At 42.5% G+C, this 23,106-nt stretch overlaps 1 protein-coding gene across 1 annotated transcript in view; it reads left to right on the forward strand.

Moving 5' to 3' along the window:
- Positions 1 to 210: 210 nt before the first annotated feature.
- GALNT15 (polypeptide N-acetylgalactosaminyltransferase 15) overlaps positions 211 to 23,106 on the forward strand; it is a gene marked incomplete at its 5' end in the record, with an annotated part of 30,378 nt that continues 7,482 nt past the window's right edge. The window contains 6 exons of the mRNA XM_082278640.1: positions 211 to 755; positions 6,295 to 6,461; positions 7,170 to 7,374; positions 16,956 to 17,123; positions 17,729 to 17,846; positions 18,607 to 18,801. Coding sequence (XP_082134766.1) covers positions 211 to 755; positions 6,295 to 6,461; positions 7,170 to 7,374; positions 16,956 to 17,123; positions 17,729 to 17,846; positions 18,607 to 18,801 — 1,398 coding nt within the window. The remainder of the gene's footprint in view (positions 756 to 6,294; positions 6,462 to 7,169; positions 7,375 to 16,955; positions 17,124 to 17,728; positions 17,847 to 18,606; positions 18,802 to 23,106) is intronic.

Below are 23,106 nucleotides of genomic sequence, written 5' to 3' on the forward strand. Positions count from 1 at the left end.
ATATTAATAGGAATGTTGTAGTGTTTTTTTTTTTTTTTCTGTAAATAGAGAGGAAAGCATGAAATGCCATCAGTGAAATGTGAGGGGAGCAAAAAAATCCTCTTGGCAGATAGTGAAAACCAGGGCTTTTGTGCAACCCGAGGACTGGAATCTGAGGAAGATCCAAGTGATATTTAACATGACCATCTGTATCATTTTGTCACCAACAGTATGTTCTTGAGGAAGAAGTGCAGATATGGATCACGTAAGCTGCAGTTTCTCTTGTTGTTTCTGATGCTGGGTTTTTTGCTACTGATGGTTACAACGCTGAATCCACCACCCAGCAACCAGAGCAAGGAAGGGACTTTCCAGCCTGTGGAGTTCAACCCCCGGGAAGGGTATCAGATGGACTTTGTGGAGACCCAAGAGATGCTGGAAGCCCAGGAGGAGAGCCAGCAGTACTACCCTTTGGATGGTCTATCGCCTTTCATCTCCCTGCGGGAGGATGAGCTGATCATGGCCGTCGTGTCGCCCACCGGCAAAAGGAACCACAGCAAGGCCAGGAAGGGCTATCGCATGGTGAAGCAGCAGAGCAGGCGGCCGGAGAGGAAGGCAGAGGGGGACCCCGAGTCCCAGCCGCTGTCCCTTCCCCTGCAGGATGGGCAAGGAGCTGCTGCGGGGGAGCGGCCGCTCGGCCTGGACACCCACGGCTTTAACGAGGTGCTCAGCGAGCGGATCGCGCTGCGCCGGGACCTGCCTGAGGTACGACACCCGTTGTAAGTAAAACACCCTATTTCACTTCTGGGGGAAAACCTGCCTCCTTCCCCGCCGCCGCGCCCCTCCGAACCTCTCCTCCTCCAAACCCGGCATCTCTCCTCCTCTAGACCCCGCATCTTTCCTATCGAACTCCCCGCTCCGGGTCGGGAGAGCGCTTTTCCCCGCACTGCGTGGGGAACACCCCCCGCTCCTCAGAGCCAGGGACGCTACCAGCCTCCTTCGGGAGGTGGTTCAAGCCCTCAGGAGTCGGCGGGCGGCAGAGGTGGAGGGGGGCAGGTGCGGGAGGGGGTAGCTGGTCAGCGGGGGCAGCGGGGGCAGCGGCGCGGAGCGCAGCGCCGGTGGGTGCCGGTGTCCGCGCCCCCCGCCCCGGCCCGGCTCCGCTGCGCCCTCAGGCCGAGCGGGCGGCAGCACCCCCTACCGGCGCCCCTGTCACGGCAGGTGGCGGGGCGGCAGCGCAGCGAGCTCTCCGGGCCCCCGCCCTTCTCTGTCGGTCCGTCTGTCCGGCCGTCTGTCCGGCTGCTGGGCTGGGGAGGGGGAGGGAATCCGCGCCGGGCTGGCGAGCAGGAGAGGCGGCTTCCCTCCTCGGCCAGGCCCCGTCTCAGCCCACCTGCCGGAGCTATGGGGTCATCGGGCTTGCAAAATGATAAATGAGTCAAGAGTTGGGGCTTTCAGCTCTTCCAGAACAAAAGTGACCCAGTGGTCACTCATAAAAATGGAGCCGATTCTGCACTGGTGTGGCTTCACTTTAAATATTGCGTGCACTTTTGGGCACCACAATATAACAAAGATACAAACTATTAAAGACTGTCCTCCAGAGGTGGACAGCAAAGACGGCAATGGGTCTGGAGGAGAAGCCGTGTGAAGAGCAGCTGAGGTCACTTGGTTTGTTCAGCCTGCAGAAGAGGAGACTGAGGGGAGACCTCATAGCAGTCTACAGGTCCCTCACAAGGGGAGGAGGAGGGGCAGGCACTGATCTTTTTTCTCTGGTGACCAGTGACAGGACCCAAGGGAATAGCCTGAAGTTGTGTCAGGGGAGGTTTAGGCTGAATATGAGGAAACGATTCTTCACCCAGAAGGTGGTCGGGCACTGGAACAGGCTCCCCAGGGAAGTCACAGCACCAAGCCTGACAGTTGAAGCAGCATTTGGATAATGCTCTCAGGCAAATGGTGTGACCATTAGGGTGTCCTGTGCAGGGCTGGGAGTTGGACTCAATGATCCTTGTGGGTCCTTCCAACTCAGAATACCCTGTGATTCTGTGGCAAGTATTGAAAGGAAGCTTCTGGGAGGAAGGAAGGTGGAGACTGTTGTATCTGACACGTTCTGCGAACACCACCATACCTGTCAGTGCCCGGGCTGTAAGGCCACTGTGAAAAAATGTTGCATTTGAAGCCCCAGGTGTTAACATTTGAAGTCTGGAGAACTGAGAGCCAATTGCCCCAGCAGCCCAGGAAGGGCTTCTCATCACACATCTTAAAAAGGATCTGAGGTATATCTACTGTCAAGCTGCCCCAGGGAAACTTCAGGATGGACATTAGGAGGAATTTCTTCACAGAAGGGGCAATTAAACATTGGAATGAAATGCCCAGGGAGGTGTGGAGTCATTGTATCTGAAAGAAAGACGACATGCCACATAGTGCTCTGATCTCGTGGAGAAGGTGATGATCAGTCAAAGATTGGACTTGATCTCAGAGGTCTTTTCCAGCCTAACTGATTCTATGATATACTTCTCTTCCCAGGGGGAAGGTATGTGGGTGGTGTCTTGCCTCTTGTAACAAAAACTATTGTAGTTTTCACCCAGGACATGGTGGAAAGATGCACTAGAAAACTTTTTAACTAAGACACAGAATAATTTTTTTTCTAGTGTTCATATTCACATGTTTAAAGACAGCTGGCAGCTCTAATTTAAGGGTACAGTCTCAAAGAAAGAGAAATGAAGCAGTGTTTTCTGTACTTATTGACTAGATTCAGTGTTATATTGGTTAACGCCATTAAATAATGACATGCTGATATTATTTCAGTTATTTTTTGGCATGCTTCACTACTAACTCTTTGAACTATGTAATGTTCAAAGGAGGAATGACTACCCTGGTTTACTGCCTGTGATGTGAGCCAAAAAACAGTTTTACTTTGGCAGCTGAAGGGCCGTACAACAAGAGACAGCTTTAGTTAATACTAATCTTGGTAAGATTTAAGCCATGGTCTCAGAGCTCTTGGATGGATTTTGCTGTCTGACTAGTTACAGCCTAAAGAGCTCTCAACACCACAGCTTACAGAGCCCAGACTGAAACCCCAGATCTCAGCATCTGAGGCTGATCTAAATCCAGATCATAAACCTGCAGCAGAGGTATATGTCTAAGCCAGACCTGTCCTTTATGGCACAACACACAAACACAATGAGAATTTTTAGGTGTAGTTTACTCTGGGGGCCTGGCTCACAACTGTGTCAGTCCAGTTTTACAGCAGTGTAAAAGGAGAGCAAACCAGAATCAGATTGTCTGTGTCTCTCTTTGGCTTGCATCATGTTGTTCATTACAATGTCTATTATTATTTAATTAGAGGGAATCCAACCAGTTAGAGATGTTTCACTGAGTTACCTCCATGGACTCAATCTCCCTAATTTCACTTGAAATTGGATGGCAAATACTTCACATCAAAAGAGGCTCATCCTCTGAGGTACCTTCATCCCTCAAAGTACTTTCTGCTGCTATCAGTTGCTCCAGCTGGGACTGACACTCTCCTGGGACAGCTGAATCAAGCCTGCCATTGTGATTTTTATGATGGGGGTGCTGCCCAAAAGAAAGGTCTGTTTTTCTCTCTTGGGTTTGAGTGTCAAACATATCCAGGCAAAAGAAACTCACGAGGTATCTACAGAGGTTTTAAGTTACATTACAAAAGTGTAGCTTCCTCTGGAGTGCTGTTTGGAGCTGAATCTCAATGAAACATTTTTCTGAAGGTGAGTGGGAGTCCCTGTCAGCTATGCCTTTGCCTTGTTAGAATTGCTCTCTGTTCATTGCTGCATGTGACAACTCCTTGTTTTTCACAAATTAGATTAAATCACTATGTCTCATATCAGTCACAGCCCTGACTTTTTGAAATGCCAATTTATGATGGACAGTCTATGAAACTGCTCCAAATTACAGGGAAGGTATTTTTGTATACCAGTACCCTTTTGCATTTTTGTGAAGATTAGATATCTATATTGCAAGTCTTTGCCAATCTCCATGGCAACTAAGCACTCGCTACCAAGGTTATGTATTCAAGCACAGTTATTTTCAATTCTTTTCCAATTAAGATTTCACAACAGCCTTATTTTCTTGCTATAACCACAGTACTAGCAACTACGTGCTAATAGCTATAGAATGTTTCTGGTTAGAAGCTGCCTGGTAGTAAAAGGACTACCTCAGATCTTCGTTTTTCTTAATTACCTCTAGATTCTTCTGCTTGAAAATACTCATTGCTAAGTCACGAGAGTATTCTTTTCTTGATCCTGCTGAAAATGGAAACAATCATATGAAATTGTGAGGCAACAGCATTATTGATTATGCAAAATTAGTAAACCGAGGACAACATAGATTAATTACAGTGTAGAAATCAAGAAAACTTGCCTGTTCATGCAAAAAAAAAATGATGTGAACTATTGAAAAGTATAATAAATTATTTAAATTGTGCTAATTTTAAATTTATTTTCCCAGAAGTGCATCTATAGTAACCATTTATGTGTATTCATAATTAAATCATTCAGACTATGGATTCTCTTAAGTGATTAGTAGCTTTGTGTCTGGATAGTGTCTAGCAGCATAGGGCCTCAGTTCATGAACAGAAACACTAAGTAAAATGCTAATAAATATAGAAATATTAAAATTATATCCCTTACGTGAGTTTCTGCTGAGTAGCCAATTGTTTAACAACCACTGTAAAATCTGTATTATGGTTTGCTTGGCAATACATAAATGCTGAAACAACAATGGGCCATATCCAGCAAATTGTGTAATTCTTTGAAGAAGTTCTTGCTGCTGGAGATTAAATGAGTTAGGACACTCAATGACTGTTATTCGGGAAATGAAAAGATTTTTAAAATGTTCTTTCTAACGTCAGCAAAGCAGATATATAGACACAGTCTTTGCATATCTACAATGGCATTTGAAGGCATTTTCTGGAAAATGTGCTTCCTTACGCCAGAATAGATGCTTTTCATATGCAGTTTCTGTGAGGGTGAATGGGAAGTGTTTGTCATGTTTAAATGTTTGAGTTATTGTGGTGGTTTAACACTAGCTGGGAATTAAACTTCCTCTGTTCCCCTCTGGTGAGGGAGGGACAAAGGACAGCCTGGGTTGAGATAGCAATTTACTGAAAGCAAATAGCAATGGAGTAACAAACACACAGTGACAGCAGCAATATTAAAAACAAAAGTATACAAAAAGAGAAGGTGTTTTATACACAAAAGGTGTTCACCACCTTGACTTAGCTCTGCATGGCCACCGATACAGAGACAAGATGGCAGGGGGATGTTCCTGTGACTCAGCAATGACAGTGGTTATTCCTGAGGCAAAGACAAGATGGCAGGGGGACGTTCTTGTGATTCATTAGTGACACTTGGTTATTCCCGAGGCAAAGACAAGATGGTGGATGTTCCTGTGGCTTGGCAGTGATACACAGTTATTCCTGAGACAAAGACAAGATGATGGGCACTCTCCTTACCCAGTGCCACATGGCCTCCTGAGACAAAGAAAAGATGGCAGACTCTCCCTGCAGCCGGTGTTTCCCAAGCCCAAAACAATGAGAAACAATGATGGAACAAGCTCCCCAGCTGGATTGACCATTGCACCACACCACCCACTTCCAGACTGCTCTGCTGTTTCGATAGCACGCTGACTCCCAGTTGGGAGCCTCATTCAGCAGTGATTCGTTTTCATTGGAAAAGCAACCTGTACAAACTTTATAGTGAAAATACATTTTCTTTCTTAAATATATCTATATTCGTATTCATGGCCCGTGTAAGGATCCATGTCTTTGCCATGTAGGGTTGAGATGCTGGCTTCATTCACTAGGATCTTGGTCAGGTAATCCACAGGTATACTGATCTGTTGTGCATATGAGTTATTTTATTTGTTAGTCTTAATGGTACTGCATTTGTTTGCCCTTTTCTCTCTTACTTGAGAAAATGTGGACATTGGTGAAGGCTGACTGACCTGCTTTATCCCTCACTCTGCTCTAATTATCTTTAGGTTTTCTTTGCGTTCTGGACCATTTCTGTTTGAGCTCTGTTTTTTGAGGCAGACAGAGCAGAAAAGAAACTATCCCAGAACACAGAAACACTTTCCTTTTTTTGTATTTTAGTTTTGATAGTGCCAGTCCCATATTTTCACTTCGTATTCCAGTTTTGGACACCTTGGTACTTCCTTTTCTTAGAAGTGAGTTGAGGTCCTAAAGTGCTTTCCACCCCTGAAGGTTTACGTGTTGCTCGCAACTTTGCTCTGAGGAAAAAGTAGCCATTTGTACCAATGTTTCCAGTGTCTTCCTCATTTGGTCCCACGCAGGTGCCTACAGCAAAAATATGACTCCAGTCTGCCTACTGCTAGTGTCATCATCTGTTTCCATGATGAAGCCTGGTCTACTCTGCTGAGAACTGTGCACAGCATTATGGATACAGCCCCAAAGGCCTTCCTCAAGGATATCATCCTAGTCGATGATCTCAGCCAGCAAGGTAGCTCCCATTTCTCTGTATGTGAATTCTTTTTTCTAAAACTTCGGGGAAGAAACTGTCCTCCTTCAGGAAGTGTGTGAGGAGAGTAGAAGGCAAAGAGGAGTCTCAGGAAGCGAGCTAAGCAGAGCCTGGAGCTGGCTACCAGGTGTCACTCTCCATTCCTAGAATTCAGCGTAGCCTTTCAACTTTGAAATATGTTTCATTTTCCCCCCCATCATTTACAACCACTCTGAACTTTCTTACTTTAAAATAAGATCACAGTGTGCAAATCTTAGGATTCCCACTGGACCAGATCTGCTGTCATAATTTCCAGACTTTTTTGGCTGAAGTATAGAGTGGAAAAGTCCACATTGCTAAAGTAATCCAAAGTGCTTGGGAAAGCCAAACACCTGTAGTATCTCACTCTGATCTGTGTATTTTATGAGATGATGAGAGCATCCACCTTTTGCTGAAAACAGGAGAGGAGGCTATTAAGATTCCCACAGGAATAGCTTCATACCTTGTGAATTTCAGTTTCCATTAGTCTCTACTTCACTTTGACATTATGCTGCTGTAGAAATATTTGGAATGTGGCTTAGTTGGCCATTTAAAACAAATGCCCCTGAAACATTTTACCAGCAAGAAGCAGCATCTCCTACTACCTGTTTCTTTTCTGTAACAGCTTGAATCAAAACTAAAACATTTCAGTGACTGTTCTGTTTCTGACAGGGCCCCTGAAGTCAGCTCTGAGTGAATACATCTCTAAGCTGGATGGTGTGAAGCTCATCCGAAGCAACAAGAGGCTTGGAGTCATCCGAGGTCGGATGCTAGGAGCTGCACGGGCCACCGGTGATGTGCTTATCTTCATGGATTCGCACTGCGAGTGTCAGAAGGGCTGGCTGGAGCCCCTCCTGGCCAGGCTCTCCAGCAACCGGTAAATATCCCTGGATGTGCTAATTTCAGCTGAAAGGGGTGTACTTGGAAAGTGTTGGGTAGTTTTTTAATCCTTCCTTGGTTACCTTCTTGCTTCTGGTCACATTCATTTTATTTTCTGCCTTGTCACGATATGCATCACTCTCATATGTGGGAAGCAGGATAGGTCTCACAGCTGATAATGCTCACTTTACACCCAGTGTAAATTTCAAAATTTGTTTCCAGTTATATCTTTAAGAAGTCTTCCTGGTGGTCTGAATTAAAAAGGTTTCAGTCTCAACTTGTTTGTAAATCAGCAAACATCCACCAGAGAAAACTGCTGCAAGGCTCCATTATTTTTACTTTTTAGCTGTCTCAGTGATGAAGCCAAGAATAAAAGGCTTTGTCCTCCCAAACCAGTTTGGCTGTGTACCAACATTACCTTTTGGCCACCATTTATACTCCACAGAAAAAGCCCAGACTTCCTGGGCAGCCTAGACAGTTCCAGCTAATCACAGGTACTTTCACTGACCGCAAAGTGACAGAGTAAGGTAGAGATTCATATTTCTGAGTATTTCATATTTAGGGTGGTTCTTGGGCCTGCTCTCTAATGTACAGCTGAGCTCATCTATGCAGTCCTTTGAAGACATTAAAACCACTATGTTTTAAATGTTTCTAGGCTTACATGTCAGTAAATCTTTTATTAAAGGGACTTTTCTGAAAGAAAAATTTGTACATTAACTTGTCACTTGGGAAAAAATTAATTGCTAGAGAGGGTAAAATAAAAAAATCTTTAAACTCTTACTAGACTGTTAAATAGTCACACTAAACACCTTCAAAGGCTGTTCCCAGGCACTGGAAGAAGCTGCTTTTATGGCTTATTATGTTTGCTTGTAAGAGAATTAATGTGACCTTTTAGAAATTATTACATCATTTGAATGAAAACATTAAGAATACTAAAAGCAAGAGTAATGCTGCCCTAAAATGTCAGGAATATTCTTTTCAAAAAGGTCCTCCTTGGAAAAGCAGATTGGTTTTTGTTTGCTGACTAGTTAGATGGTTTGGTATGAATATACTTCATGATTCTTCTGCCTTGAACTATAGTCTTGTTTTTGATGTTCAAGCAAAACTACTGTGTGTATCAATTGGCCAGTCCTTATTCAAGTGTGTTGAAATTGCTGAAATTAAAAGAGCTACAAAAAGTCTCAGAGGAAAGCTATAATGAAGGGAGAATTACAACAGCAAAAGAGAAGTTAGGACCCCCACCACTTCACAAGTGTCAAAAACTCGCTGCCAAAAATGATCCCTGCTGAGGGAATGCAAAGCCTCCCAGTCTGCTATCATTCAGAGATTCTGTAACACTGTCACCAGGGGTGAGAAAGGAATTCTCTTCCCCTATAGGGCCCATATGCTCATTCATTCCTCCAGGATAGCAGAATTTAACAGTGAATTAACTAATGTCTAATTGGATTAATGAAGCAAAGGTGGAAAGCTGATTGGATAATAGTATGGGCTAAGCCATCTCTTTTTGTATGCTGTATCAGTCACTGTGTCTGACCCTGGAAGCTTTGTCACTGCTAATGAGGAGAACCTGTGCCATCCTCCATTGCTATAGGGAAGAAAAAGTCTAAGGCACCTGGCAATCACCTTCTCTTACTGTCCCTCTTTCTGCAGCTGAAGAATGGTGACAGTAACACTGACCTGATAAGGAAGTTAATTCATGATTTTTTGTAAATTGCTTGTAATGCTTGCCTGGAGATCACCATGGAAATGTAAAGCATTAACATAGTCAACTTGGCTTCATTTAGCAGTTGAAGAGCTGTTAAATTGAATCGTGTGCACTTCCTAATACTACCCAAGTGAGGAAAGCACAGAGAAAAGAAGCTGAGAGTGACTGGTGAAATATCCATCTTTCCTCTTTTTAGTGTACCAATCAAGCTGTAACTCATGCACTTTTGTTGAAGAGACAGGATGGGAAATCACTTTATCACCTGGAGTGAGTGAGTTGTTTGCTGGCAAGGACAAATGCAGCCTTGCAAAGCTCAAACATTTGCAGGGGCTTAAGGAAGCTGGAGACTGGTTTTAACTTTGAAATTTGTGATTAAGCCTAATTTTCTAGACTCCTGATCAGAGTGTGTCACTATTATTGTGACCTGTTTTTCAGTGATGCTGAGAAATCCTTGCTCAGACTGAGATCTCACTGTGAGTTGGACATACAACAAGAGAGACACTCCCAGTTTTTAGTAGACTGTAGGATAAATACAAGAAAAATTATCCCAGTTTTACAGGTATAAAAGTACTTATACAAAAATACTTGGTAGATATTTGACTTGTTCTAGGTAATGACATTTCATCTCCCGACATGATGGCTTTATTCACTAACCCAATCAAATTTATTTTTCTGAAAAAAAGTATTAAGTCATTCTAAAATCATTGGATATGCACTTTTGAGCACCTTGATTGGGACTAGTTCTATGAACCATGCCTAGCAAAGCAGTGCATCAGCTTAGTATGTTGCCTAGAGAATGGTTCAGTGGTTTCTAAAGCATTCCTTGACATTTTGATTATTCAAGGATGAATACCGTAGGTACCTGGACAATATTAGCAAACTACTTGAGATGCCCCACAGATCATTTCATTTGACACCTGTTTGTGTTCCAGGCCAATTCCGGGTGAGTAGCATGGTGGATAACAATGCAGCTCTGCCATTATTATGGTCATCTTTGGAAGGGTTTGCCATTTCCAGGAGAGTGCAGAGCTGCTATTTTGTATTCTGTCCAAAGGCAGTGAAAGGCAGAGGGGGCATATAACGAACTGTGCCATGAAGCCTTAAAAATGTGACTCCTTTGATCTAAAAACAGTGGTCACTGTGCTGAAGCAGGGTGATTAAAAAAAAAAAATCCAAAACATATTTCCTGAAAATACTGCATGAAAACAAAATGAACCTTGATTATATCCTTGACAAGGAATTCCACCTCTAGAAGAGGCCTGGGCACCATAATTATGGACAGAGGGGTGGTTTGTAAAGGGGTAGCTGGCCCTTAGGACCTTTCCCCTGCTCCTTATTGCAAGGGTTGTTTCCTTCTGTGCTGGAGCACTCCCTATACCACAGTTCAAATATTAGATTAGGAAACAGAAGCCTGTGATATTATCTAAGAAAGATTCTCTGGTTTCTAAAATTCAAAGTGTCTCTACTTAGCCCTGTGATTTAAGGTCACTCATCTTTAATGAAAATGCTGATAAACAGAATAAGAAATTAGCATAGCAGTGGAAAGGTGTTTCATCATCTGTGTGCTCCCATCAGGAACAAATGGAAGCCTCTGCTTGTAGATACAGGTATAGAAAGAGCTCTGCTGTCCAGAAATTTTCTGTGTGGTTCTGATTTTACGGTAATACCCAAGAGAGAAGGGAAATATTTTGCACTAAAGATGAACAGCTTCTTCATCTCTTTTATTCTGATTCCCCACTTTTCACTGGCCCATATCCCAGCTTTTTGAGCTACCAAATACATAAGCCATCTGTTTTCTAGCTTCTCACAGGCTTGAGAAAGCATGATGTTATCCATTCAGAGCCCACGTGCAATTCCAGGCTGCTCTCCCTGTTTTGAAAGCCTTCCATACATTTCACATGTAACAGCCTGCTTCCTGGGATTTCTGCGTTTGCTCAATCCTTTTATATCCCCCATTTGTCAATAACACTCATTTCAAATTCAGTAAATGTTCTGCATTTAATCATAGGTTATGGGAAGATAAGCCATCTCTTTACAATCTTTCACAGTTGATCAGGATCAGAAGGTGACCTGTTTTAAAGAAGTTGAGCTAAAGAAAATAAAGATGAGAGTCTAAAGCCAAAGGCAAATATTACTGCTAAACCACAGGAGCAATGAAGATTTAGGCATAATTCATGGCTCAGTGCCCTGTGTGTCCAGGATTAAAAGGTGTTGGTTACCTCTACAGATTTTGCTGCTCTACATACAAATTTTAATACTTTAGCAAAAAAGGCAGGTTCAAAAAAAATTTTTTTTAATAAAGCATTCCCAAAGGATTCCGTTAGCATTCTGCTTTGCAGAGATTTGCTTAGTGCTTAGTATATGAATAGTCCATCCATTCAAGTAAACTATTTCTATGCCCTAAGTTAGTCTGGAGTTGGTCTGTAAGGCAGTATTTAAGTAATCCTTTATAACTTAACTTTGCCATTCCTTGTCGCTGCATTTTATCTTCTTATTAACCCTATCTAATTTCAAGTGGCCTGTATTTCTAAGACTTCAGTTAGCCAGCAAGGTGCTCTCAGTGGAAATGCAGCATCTTGTGGAACCAGCTTGGGTCCTCAGTTACTCACTGAAGTTTTGACCGTGTGCAGAAACAGAGAACCTGTACTGCCTGGATTTCTTAGCTACTTAATTTTTGTAAGCTGTGATGCACCCTGAAATAGGTTGAGGACTGTACATAATTTTAATGTTTGGGGGTTTGGTTTGGTTTTTTTCCTCCTTATTTAAAGGAGGATTTAAACTGGTTAAAATCTGTTCCCTTCCCAGCAAAAGAAAGTATAAATCAATACAGAAGCACTTTCAAAAAAAGTGTATCCAAAACTTCAAAACAGATACATTAATTAAATCTTCCTCTCCCCATGTTACTTAGTTTAAAATTAGAAAAGAACATAATGTCCACGCTGACTGTAATGGGTCATGGGAAGACATTTCATTTGCAATTGTATTTGGTCAAGAAATCCCAAACCAGGAAATCGTTCTTGTTTGGGTTGCTCTTGTTCATGGAATTGTGTCCTTTTGTAGTTTGAGTGAGTTCCAAACATTTGAAGTATTTACAGATTAGTCAAACAGTTCAAAGCCTTGCTGCTAGTTGTATTTGAATTTCCTGTTTCTCCCTTTCCTCAGACTCCACAGAGTAAAATTAGAAGTAGTTTGTCTGTGTGTGTTTCATTTCAAAGTGCCGAGAAGCTGCTGTCTGCCAGTTACCCAGTTAAAAACAAGAATGAGCTAAGAACATCTTCCAATTATCATCTACTGCAAATTTGCATTTAGTACCATGCTAATATCAAACCATCACTAAATATGCAGAAAACAGCTATTTTAGATTAAATCATACTAACCAAAACATGGGTAAAGCAATACTTGATTAGGATTAAAATTGAATATTGACCAATTTTCATACAACATCAAGTTACTAAATTCCTCTATTTCAGATCAGAAAGACACTCCCAATACCTAGTTTTAAGAAGGTGTGTTTCTATTGGTTTCAGCAGAGCTACATTGTGACTGTACTACACTTACACTAGGTGAAGGTCTAGTATTACTCTTACAGACATACTCTTGAAAACTGTTAATCTTGGCATTCTGAAAAAGCTACTGGGTAACTAGCTCTAAAACACAGTTATCAGGTTTTGCAGTATAATTTTGTGGGGAAGGAGATCAGATTTTAGTTTGTTCTGGTTTATGGTTGAATTTAGCCAGGATAGAACATGACCTACCATGTGAGTTATTTTCAGCTGTCTTAAGCACTGTGATTTTCTATGTCATGATTTGCAGATAGTCTGGTTAATTCCTTGGTGTCCAAGCTATCAGAATCCATTATGTCCTTACTGGTATATTTCTTGAATTGGAATCTTGAAGAATCAATGCCTAGAACTACTACTGTGGTGCCTATTCTTCTGAGCAATTGCACTGATGCCAGAAGGACCATTGGAGTTTGGAGTCTTACAGCAGCAACAAATTTCAGGTGGATTCCAAAAAAAACGACAGGTTTTAAATGGCTGCAATGATGTGAAAATGTAGGAGAGTCTGAAATGTTTGAATCATCTGATCCAGAATATATCTGTGTGTGTCTGTATTTGCACTGTCTCTGTCTGAACTATCCAGGATCAATTCAAGTGGTCTAATCTGCATGGTCAAGGTCTTTTCAGTGGTTTAGTCTACATTGCTTCTGGCTTCTGCTCAAATATGCCCTCCTGATACTTCCCTCTTGACTCTGAAGTCGTAAAATAAACTACCCTGCAGTCATTAAGTCCTCAGTGCTGTCTGAATGAGAATGGATGAACCAGTAGTATGGGTTTCAGCAAGCCGCAGCAAACTGAGGTGGGAACTATGCAACTGCATCCACACTCCCAAGCAGGCACTTGTCAGATACTCGTACACTGGAGAATGCAGCAGGTTCTAGAAATTACTGTTACAGTAACTTTTCATTTTTGAAGTTTAGTCATTCAAAATCCATTTAACTTGTTAGATGGATTTTTCCCAGCATATCAAAGAAAAGAAATGCCTGTTTGTGTAAGTCCAGCGGGACACTACCCTTAGTAACTTTTAGAAGCAGGTAGTTTCCTCTGCAGGCTGTTAGTTGTAGTGATTTGGTCTAAAATACTCATTACTGTTTATCTTCTGTGAGATAAGAATTAGGAGAAATGCAGAGCAGGCACCAAACTTGAAAGAATATAAAGAAGTTTATTAACAGACCTAAAAGAAGGAAAATAAAATTATACCACCTTCAGAACTCTCCTCCTCCCCCCACCTTCCTCCCTTCTCCCACTGACAATGTGAAAAGACAACCCTTAAGATGTTCAGTCTGTTTACCACTTCCATCATAACCTTGTTCAGTCCATTTAGAAAGAGAAGTCTCTTCTTGCTCATGCTATGAAAACAGTATCACAACGAGACAGCCACCCACTTCCAAATATTGTTCAGTCCATTTAGGAAGAGGAGTCTCTCTGCCTGCATGTGAGTCCCTTCCCCCGACTTGCAGCTTTTCCCACAACTGCTTTTGAGGGTCCACTCTTGAAGTTTTTTGGGGTACAATTTTAAGGTTGAGCCATTCAGAAACAAAAACAGAGGCCCTTCTCCTTCCCTGGGAGCAAAGGGTCTTCCTCATCTTCATTATTAGAACTATCTCTGGGAGCATCTCTAGGGACTGAGGTTTTCTCCTTTCCCATTTGGAGCAAAAGTCCTCATCAGGTTCATCTCTAGGGACTGAGGTTTTCTCCTTTCCCGTTTGGAGCAAAAGTCCTCATCTGGTCCATCTCTCCCTGTCCAAACTTCTCATGAAATTACAGCTGCGTCAGCATCTGCCTATCTCAGTGCAGGTGCTTTTGCTTATGAGCTGAACACTCCACCCCCCATATCTTCATGGAATTACAACAGGATACTCTGATATATCATAGCTTCACAACAGAATTTCAGCTTTAAGCATCTCCTCTCTCTCTTCCCTCAGGTTTTCAGCTCTTCACAGCAGTAAAAGGGTTAATCTCACCTCGGCCTTGCAGCTTTGCAGCTGGAATGTTGAATTTTTCTTATCGCAGTGGAGAGGGGGGAGAGCCGAGCCGCTCCGGCTGCCCACGGCAAGGCAGTGGGGGGGGTTCCATGGCTGGAACAGGTCCATGGCTCCAGGATGGCCGTGGCCTGGCCCGGCCTGGCCCAAGCAGGGCCTGGCCGGGCCCGCTGGCCCCCACACGGGGCCCGCAGCCACCTGTGCCAGCACCAGGAATGAGAGAGAGCTTGGAGGGGAGTTTGTCTGTTCTTAAATGTGGATCACAGAGGCGGTCACAACTTTAAGTGGCTTAGAGAATTGTCCATATTCAAACTGGCCAGCTGATAGGTTCTATCAGTTCCCAGAGGAAACTGTAAGCACCCCTTAGCAAGGACATCCCTTCCAGGACTATGCTTGCTAACCTATGACATTAGTGAGTAAAGCTTTCATTAGAAAGGCCCCTGCTGGCTTGAGAGCTGTGTTGTTTCTCCTGTCATGGGTACAAAACTGTATCACAGGGACATCATTAGGAGAATCAGGGAAGGATATCAGCTGTATTTTTTTTAGTATCACTTCTTTCCCTTTCTTCTTGAGTCCTGTGACAGGATGCCAGGAACTCACTGCCTTAACGTACGTGCCTACAAATGCTGCATGTGACCATAAAATTTTCTCACCTGTTTATAAACCAGATGCTTGTTTCTAAGAGTGCCTATTACTGCATATTATAAAGGATGGTTTTACACCTGTGCAGAGAAATAAAATCACTTTTCTATTTTAAATCTTCCTGGCTTAAGCTCATCATAGGACAATCTGCTCTTATTAGGAAACAAAACTGAGTCATTTTAAAGCAGTCCTCTGCATGGTTCATCTTTGTACTAATCACTGGCAAGCAGTAGTCTGTTTCTCCATGGGCTTCTAAAATCCTCTACAGGAAATGTCAACTGTGAAAAAACAAAGTTGGGAGTTTCCCCCCACTCTGATACTGAAAAAACATTATTCTAGTGATTGTAGAGGCAGAGAAGATATGTCAAGATTACGTTAACATCACTCAGAGCTACCATCTTCCTCAGCTGGTTCTGGCCTCTGCCATGGAAAAGTACAAATGTCTCACTGCACTGGAGACTTCTGAGATGTCCTTTCTTCACTGACAGTATTATGTTTCAAATGAATTTATCTCCTTGTGATTTCTGACCAACACATATGTCTTAAAAGAGGAGATAAAAACATCTACATTTTTCCCCCAAATTGACCATTTCATTTTTCTCTCTGTTTTAACAGGAAATTATTTCCTAGGGAAATAACTACACCAGAATAATTTCCTACATGGATATTCCTACTCTAGAACAAGAATAAATTTTCCAGTGTACTTTAATCCCTCTTAAATATTACTGATTTTTCTCCAGAGGAACTTTTGTCTGTAGACAAGCCTTTGCACTGAGACCAGAGACTATCCTTTTAGCATAACAGAGAAGAAATGGATAATATTATTCTTCAACGCTTTTTCCCTGCAGTCCTTCATACCATTTCATTCATACTCTGAATATTTCCAAATGTGATATATCTTTGACCTGAAAACAAGGAACACTGAAGACTGTTCTGAACTACCAGTTAATTCCAAGATGATGTGCAAGTACACTCTGAAATACTGTGACTTCTTTGCCATAGGGAAATGTCTAGTACCTCTTCTCAGACTAATCCAAATTTAACTGAGGTTAGAAATGAATTCAAGGATTGCCACTTACCATGTAATGGCCCTGTTCTTGCTGTTAAAGGTAGATTCCACACTCTGACAGTGCATTTGCAAGAGCATTCTAAGATTGCGATAAAATACAGACACTGGCTTATGAACTCAATAATAAATATTTTTTCAAAGCAGCCATCAGAACAAACTAAGAATATGTGCACTCTTCATTGGCCTGAAGTGACAAACTCATTAAGTGTGTGCAATATCTACAGGAAAATCAAAGGATGGTAAAGTGTGTGAGACCAAAACCATCTTCTGCTATAAACTTTGCATCCATGCAGAGCCTGTAGCACCAGAGACTGGGGCCTCCATGTGAAATAGCTTTGTAAGAATTCTGATGGTTAACTCAGAACAAAATCCTGGATAGCTTTATATAACAATTCAAGGTACAGGGTATCAGTAAATTATTGATCTGTAAATTCCTCACTGCATGCTCAGTATTCCCATGTGCTGAGTACCTGAGCTTCTAAAAAAGAAACTAAGGGCACTCAGCATTTAGAGGAGTGCTTGTGCTTGACAGTGTTAAAGAGGAGAGCTAATGTTTACTAACAGAGTAATGAACTTAATTTATGCTTTGGTTTTGGAAATAAATTGTATTGTCTTTTTCAGAAACAGTGTCGTTTCCCCTGTCATAGATGTCATAGACTGGAAGACTTTTCAATACTATCACTCTGTGGGCCTGCATCGAGGTGTTTTTGACTGGAAATTAGATTTTCATTGGGAAGCAGTGCCAGAGCATGAAGAGAAGGTACGACAGTCTCCCATCAGCCCTATCAGGTAACAGTCCATCAGACAATGTGCCTTGCTGAGCTCAGCAGCAAAACTGTACAGTTTGGGTTATCCTGGGTCATCTTCCAGCTAACAGGAGAGAGGTGTGGTTTACTTGCACATGCTCAGTTAATAATTCTGAAGGGAGCTTTTTTGTTTGTGCTGTTTGTTTTGGCCTTTAGTAATCATTCTAACTAGATTGGAGTCATGCTTTCAATGTGACAAATACTTTCCACACATTGACACAACTAGTGTACAACCTAACCAGACAAGGTGTGGATGTTTGTAGGGAAAGCAGAAGACAGGTCATACAGAGTTAAAAGCGATGTCTTAATCATTATCTCTTTGTCTCTTGTTTTGGATGTACGTGTGTGCAATGTTCCCCACTGTTCAGAGTCTTATTTGATAATTCAGCTCTTAGCTCCCTTCCCCAAGCAAATCCTAGAATAATGCTCCAGTTGTTCTTTATTTTGGTTAGATAATCAATTAATTCAAGCATATATGGAGCAGTATTCAATAATTTTGGAATTAATATGGAAATGGTGGAATTTTCATGCTTTGTGTAATCCCTTATCCAAAACTCAAGGTGTTCACTTCCAAACTTTTCTACCCAGGAGTCCTGCGGTAGCTGGTGCAGTGGTGGCCATGGATCGACATTACTTCCAAAATACTGGAGCTTACGATTCTGACATGACCATGTGGGGAGCAGAAAACCTGGAACTATCTATTAGGGTAAGGATCTTAATTAAAACATCATGCTGTGATAACTATTGCAATTTTAAGGAACCTGAGTGAAAAGGCAAGAAGATATTTGTAAAAAAAGTGCAGAACATGTTGGGTTATGGAGACTACAACCTTCCCTGCAGAAATCTTTCCCCACGCTCCACAGCCTGTTAGGACTATACAAGAACATGCAGCTGCTGTGAGTTAGGAGCATTATGTCAGGAGAAGGAAGCTTTGCTGGCTATCACTATCTGCCTGAGGCCTGAGTCATTGCTTTTGGCACCCTCTGAAAGCTGCCTCTTCTATTCTGGCATGTTAACATACACCAAAGGGAGAGTAGCTTTATTTCTTTGCCAACCTGTAGTTTTAATAGAAAATCATTTATATTAAATCCTCTGCATTGATTTTTCCTGAATACAAAGAGTAACTGATACTAAAAACCAATGAAAATTGCAGGCACAAAGGGCAAAGTGTCTTTAATGTCGCAGACAAGAGAAGGTGTGCACCCAGATCTGTTCACTACTCTGTACTGTTTGTGCAAAGAAAAACATAAAAGCATATAAATAGCCATACTGGGTCAAATCAGAGGTCTGGTTGCCAAGTATCTTCTCTGTGAGTGTGGGGAGCAATGTATGAAGAAGCATATAATAATGCTCCTGCTCTTTCCAGGATTTCCTGAGGCAGAGTCTAGAGTAAAGGAGCTTCTCCATTTCAGATAAAAGTAATCTAAATAAGGTAATCTCTTTTTGTGCTTTCACCTGTGTTTCAGACCTGGCTCTGTGGTGGCTCTGTAGAAATTATCCCATGCTCCCGAGTGGGGCACGTCTATCGAAATCACTTCCCCCGTGCTTTCTCCTATGAAGAGGCCATTGTGAGGAACAAAATCCGAATAGCAGAGACCTGGCTGGGCTCATTTAAAGAGAACTTCTACAAGCATGACACAGTGGCTTTCTTAATCAGCAAGGTAAAGACATCTGTAGAGGTTTCTGAGGTTTGTGTTGAGATAGGTGAAGGGAATGGAATAGGAATGGGGGTGTCTCTATGCAGTCAGGTGCAGGGGATAGCCTTTATTAAACCTTCCAATGAAAAAGCTGTCAGATCAGGAAGGAGAGGGAGAAACTTGCGCCTAAGTTCAGCCTTGTGCAAAAGTTATCAAACTTTGTGGAGTGTAACCTCTTCTCCAAATGACTCCTTCTTCAGCTTCCCCAACAATCGGTGGTTTGCTTCTTCACTGATAGTACATAGAGGGTTGTGGTGCATCTGAAGTGGGAGCTTGCAGCACTGTGTGCTCAAAGGACCCTCCTAGAGTGTCATTTTTGTTACTGAAGGAATTCCTCATATGGCTCCTGAGAGTATTCAGTATTATTCACAGGCACGTGGCAAATTGTAGTGTCTCTCCTACTGGAAGGGAACATATCTGAGTGGTCTAGTGACAATAAAGGTGTGTTTTTTTCCTGAACTGACATATCCAGAAGTAACTGAACTGAGAAAGTCAGATATCAACACACCCCTATTTACAAGTTACGTTTTCATTAGAAGCATTGCACAGACATCTGATTAGACATTCCTCCAGGAATTTGGATTCCCAGCCACCTGTAAGCTAGGACAGGCTTGCAGGCAGGTGTGTGGTGTAGTCCTGGCATGCAACTACACTTGAACCATCTGCAGGTTACACACAATCCAATAACTACAGAACACCCACACTTGTTTTTTAAGCCACTGTACAGTACAGGGGTGGTCAAGGAACTGTATATTCCTTGTATTACAAACCAGTGGATGTTTGTTTATTGGGAGTCTTGCAGCTGTGGGGAATGTTGTTGGTGTAGTTAATGTTGTTAATAATGTTGCTGCAGTTCTCAGGAATTCTCTGGCTCCAGTACCTTTTCTTGTAATCATATCCTTCTTACAAAGCAGTGGACAACCTTGTGAGCAGTTTTGAATGAAAGTGTATCATTCATCTTCCTGTTCATTTACCAATGCTGTGCTTTTAAGGAGAAAAAGATTGACTAAAAGCATTTAGGCAGAGCATGGGTAGGTACTCTGCAAAGTTTCTCATTCATATTTACTCCTGCATTTCATAGAATCATGGAATCAGGGAATGGTTTAGGTTGGAAGAGACCTTAAATATCATCTAATTCCAACTCCCCTGCCATGGTCAAGGATGCCATTCAGTAGATCAGGTTGTCAGGACCCCATCCAGCCTGGGAACACTTCCAGGGATGGGGCATCCACAGTTTCTCTGGGCAACCTGTTCCAGTGCCTTATCACCCTCTGAGTAAAGAATTTCTTCCTAATAACTAATCTAGACCCGCTCTCTTTCAGTTTAAAAACACTACTCCTTTTTATAGGCCCCCTTTAGGTACTGGAAGGCTGCTCTAAATTCTCCCTGAAGCCTTCACTTCTATTCAGTTTCATCATGTGATCCCCAGCTTCCTGTAAGGGAAGACCCTTATAGAGGGAGTGACTTCATTCCCCCTCCCCACTCACTCAGAGGATCAGGGTCTTGAGAGAACAGAGAGCCTGACTGCCAGCAAAGACTGAGGAATACAACTGATTGAGTACCTCAGCCTTCTCCATATCAGTCACCACCAGTTCACTCTTGGTCATTGGTAGGGAGTGGGGGTACACTCTCCTTGTCCTTTCTTTTCTGAGCTATGTACTTATAGAATCCCTTCTTGTGATTCTTCATGTCCCTTGCTAAGTCCTGTTCCACCTTTGCCTTGGCTTTCCTGACCCTATCCCTACACATTCGAACCATATCCCTGTACTTTGCTCAGGTCACCTGTCCCTGCTTTCACTGTCTGTGCATTTCTTTCTTACTCGTCAGTTTGAGGAGCAGATCCTTGCTCAGCCATGCCAGTTTCTGGCCTGCCTTGCTCCATTTCCTACACACTGGGATAGAGAGTTCTTGCACTGTAAGAAAAGTAGCTCTAAAGAGCTGCCAGCTCTGGTCAGCACGTCTGGCCTTAAGGACAGTTTCCCAGGGGATCTCCTTCACCAGCTCCTTAAACAGCTGGAAGTTTGCTCTTGCAAAGTTCAGGGTCTTGACTTTGCTCCTCACCAGGCTCACACTCCTTGAGATCACAAACTCAACAAGGGCTCGATCGCTACGGCCCAGGCTGCCACCAGTTCTGATGGCTTTAATGAGCTCATCCGCACTGGTGAGCACCATTGGCTCCAGTAATGCCTCAGTCCTGCACGCCTCAGTCATTCAGGGCTGGCCATCACCCAAGAAAGCCAAATCCAGCAGGAGCTGCATTATGGTGGGGAGAGGAAGAGGGCTGTGTATTGGTATGACTTCTCTCTTGTCACCTAGTCTGACCTTCTTATGTTCCACCAGTGGATCTGCCTCTCTCTCCAGTCAGCCTGCTAATTGTAGAGTCTGAGACTATTGTGTTTCCCTTTTTACTCTATTTTCACATCATTTTAAAAGATCCTACCTGCTTGTCTGTGTTACAGGTTTGAACTCCACTGGCCAGGAGCCTGTCAATTGACTCACAAAGGGTTATAGCCACTAGACCAAGCCTTTTAAAATGGGCAGTGAGGTTTTTAAATAATTTAATAATTCCCTGAAGGTTTTCCTTGTCAGCTCAGAAGCAATTTTCTCTACTAAAAAGTACAGTCACCAATGATACAATTTGCTAGCTATAAGCAGCATGACCTTTTGCCTGAGTTTATTCTAGCCAGAATAGTTCCAGTACTTCTGAATATGATGCTCCCTCAAATGATCAGTTTAATGATCTCTGTGTGCAGCATACCGTAACATAAATGGCCCTTTCTGTGTGTTCCTTTCTTTCACAGCCGATGTTTTCAGCCTGTCAGTGCAGCGGGATGTTATTCAAAAGGCACAAGCAAGCAAGGACATTATTGCCACTCAGCTGCAAAGGGCCCTGGGGGGATTTATGGCGCTGAGAGGGTGAGCAGAGCCACCTATGGGCCACTATCGAATTCTCTGTGAGCCGTCCCCACCACCACTGCTCATGGCAGAAAACAACCAGTGACCCCCATTTAGGTGGCTTTATACCCTTCTTGGTTTATGGTCTGAATCACGTCTTGCATAGGATGCCCACGGTGTGAGCATTAAACAGATGAATGAGGCCCTTCCCAGCTCTCTTCTACTTCAGCCACCACCTCTTTTGCTCCTCTTCTTGGGTGGTTTGCATATTTAATTTACAAGCAGTTTCCTTTAAGGTTGGTTTACAGGGACAATGACTTTCTTTACATTATTTACACCATTTATTTGATATCAGATGCAGACTGTAACTAGTGTGACAAAATGAGATTTACTGCCATTGCCTTCTTCAGCCAAAGCAGAGTCTCATGAGAAACATCTCTTTTTAGGGGAAGCATTTTAATTCTCTCTTCCCCTTTTCCAGGAAAACCTCTAGAGGACAGGTTTGTGTGGTGCAGAATTGCTAAACTTTGTTGTTATGGTTATTGAATCTAAACTGACACTGAAGTCTGAGGTTCTCTTTAACATACTGGAACTGTTGAGCTTTGCCTGTGGAGTTTACAAGGGCTGGCAAACAGTGCCACATGGAATGATTGATCCCTGCCTTTAGAGACTGATACGTCAACCTTTGATCTACAAGGCCCTTCATTTGTCAGTGTTTTCCATGCTGCAAAGTCCTTTTCTTTCTTTCTTATGGATATAGAGAAATAGCTGGTCTGAGAAAAAGTTATTTACAGGCAATTCTCTGCTTATGTTGCCAATCTTAATTTTTGACAAAGAAATCCAGACCAGTTTCCTGGAATCTCATCCCAAACTGCATTTTTAAAAAGTAGAAACATGAAGGGGGAGATCTACTGCTGGCAAGAGAGAGGAGAGTTTTAAGGGTTGTTAGATGTTTTTAATATTTGGGCACTGAGAGATTTAGAAAAGTGTTTTGTGTGGTTTTGAAACTGAAGAATTAGACACGTAAGTGCTTAGAGGTGTTGAGAACCCTGTTAGTCATCATTAGTGCTAAATACCCTCAAATATTCAGACTGTCAGTCCTTTGCAGTGCAGATGCCTGTAGCTGCACCAAGGGTTGAAGGCATTTGTCTTTTTTCATAAGAGAGTTGCTACCAGGAAAGTTGAAAGTTGATATTGTGTCTTTATAATTCAAGAAAACAGAGAAATCATAGGAAAAGTTTTATGCATTTATAGCTGTAAAACACCTTTGTTCATTAGATTTAGTAACTGTCAGATAATAGATAATAGGTAATAGACTATATGTTGGGCTAAATTCTGTCATCACGTATTCCCTCTGATCATAGAGGACTGACA

Source organism: Coloeus monedula (genome assembly GCF_965178545.1).
Source record: "Coloeus monedula genome assembly, chromosome: 1".
NCBI classification, from domain to species: Eukaryota; Metazoa; Chordata; class Aves; order Passeriformes; family Corvidae; genus Coloeus; species Coloeus monedula.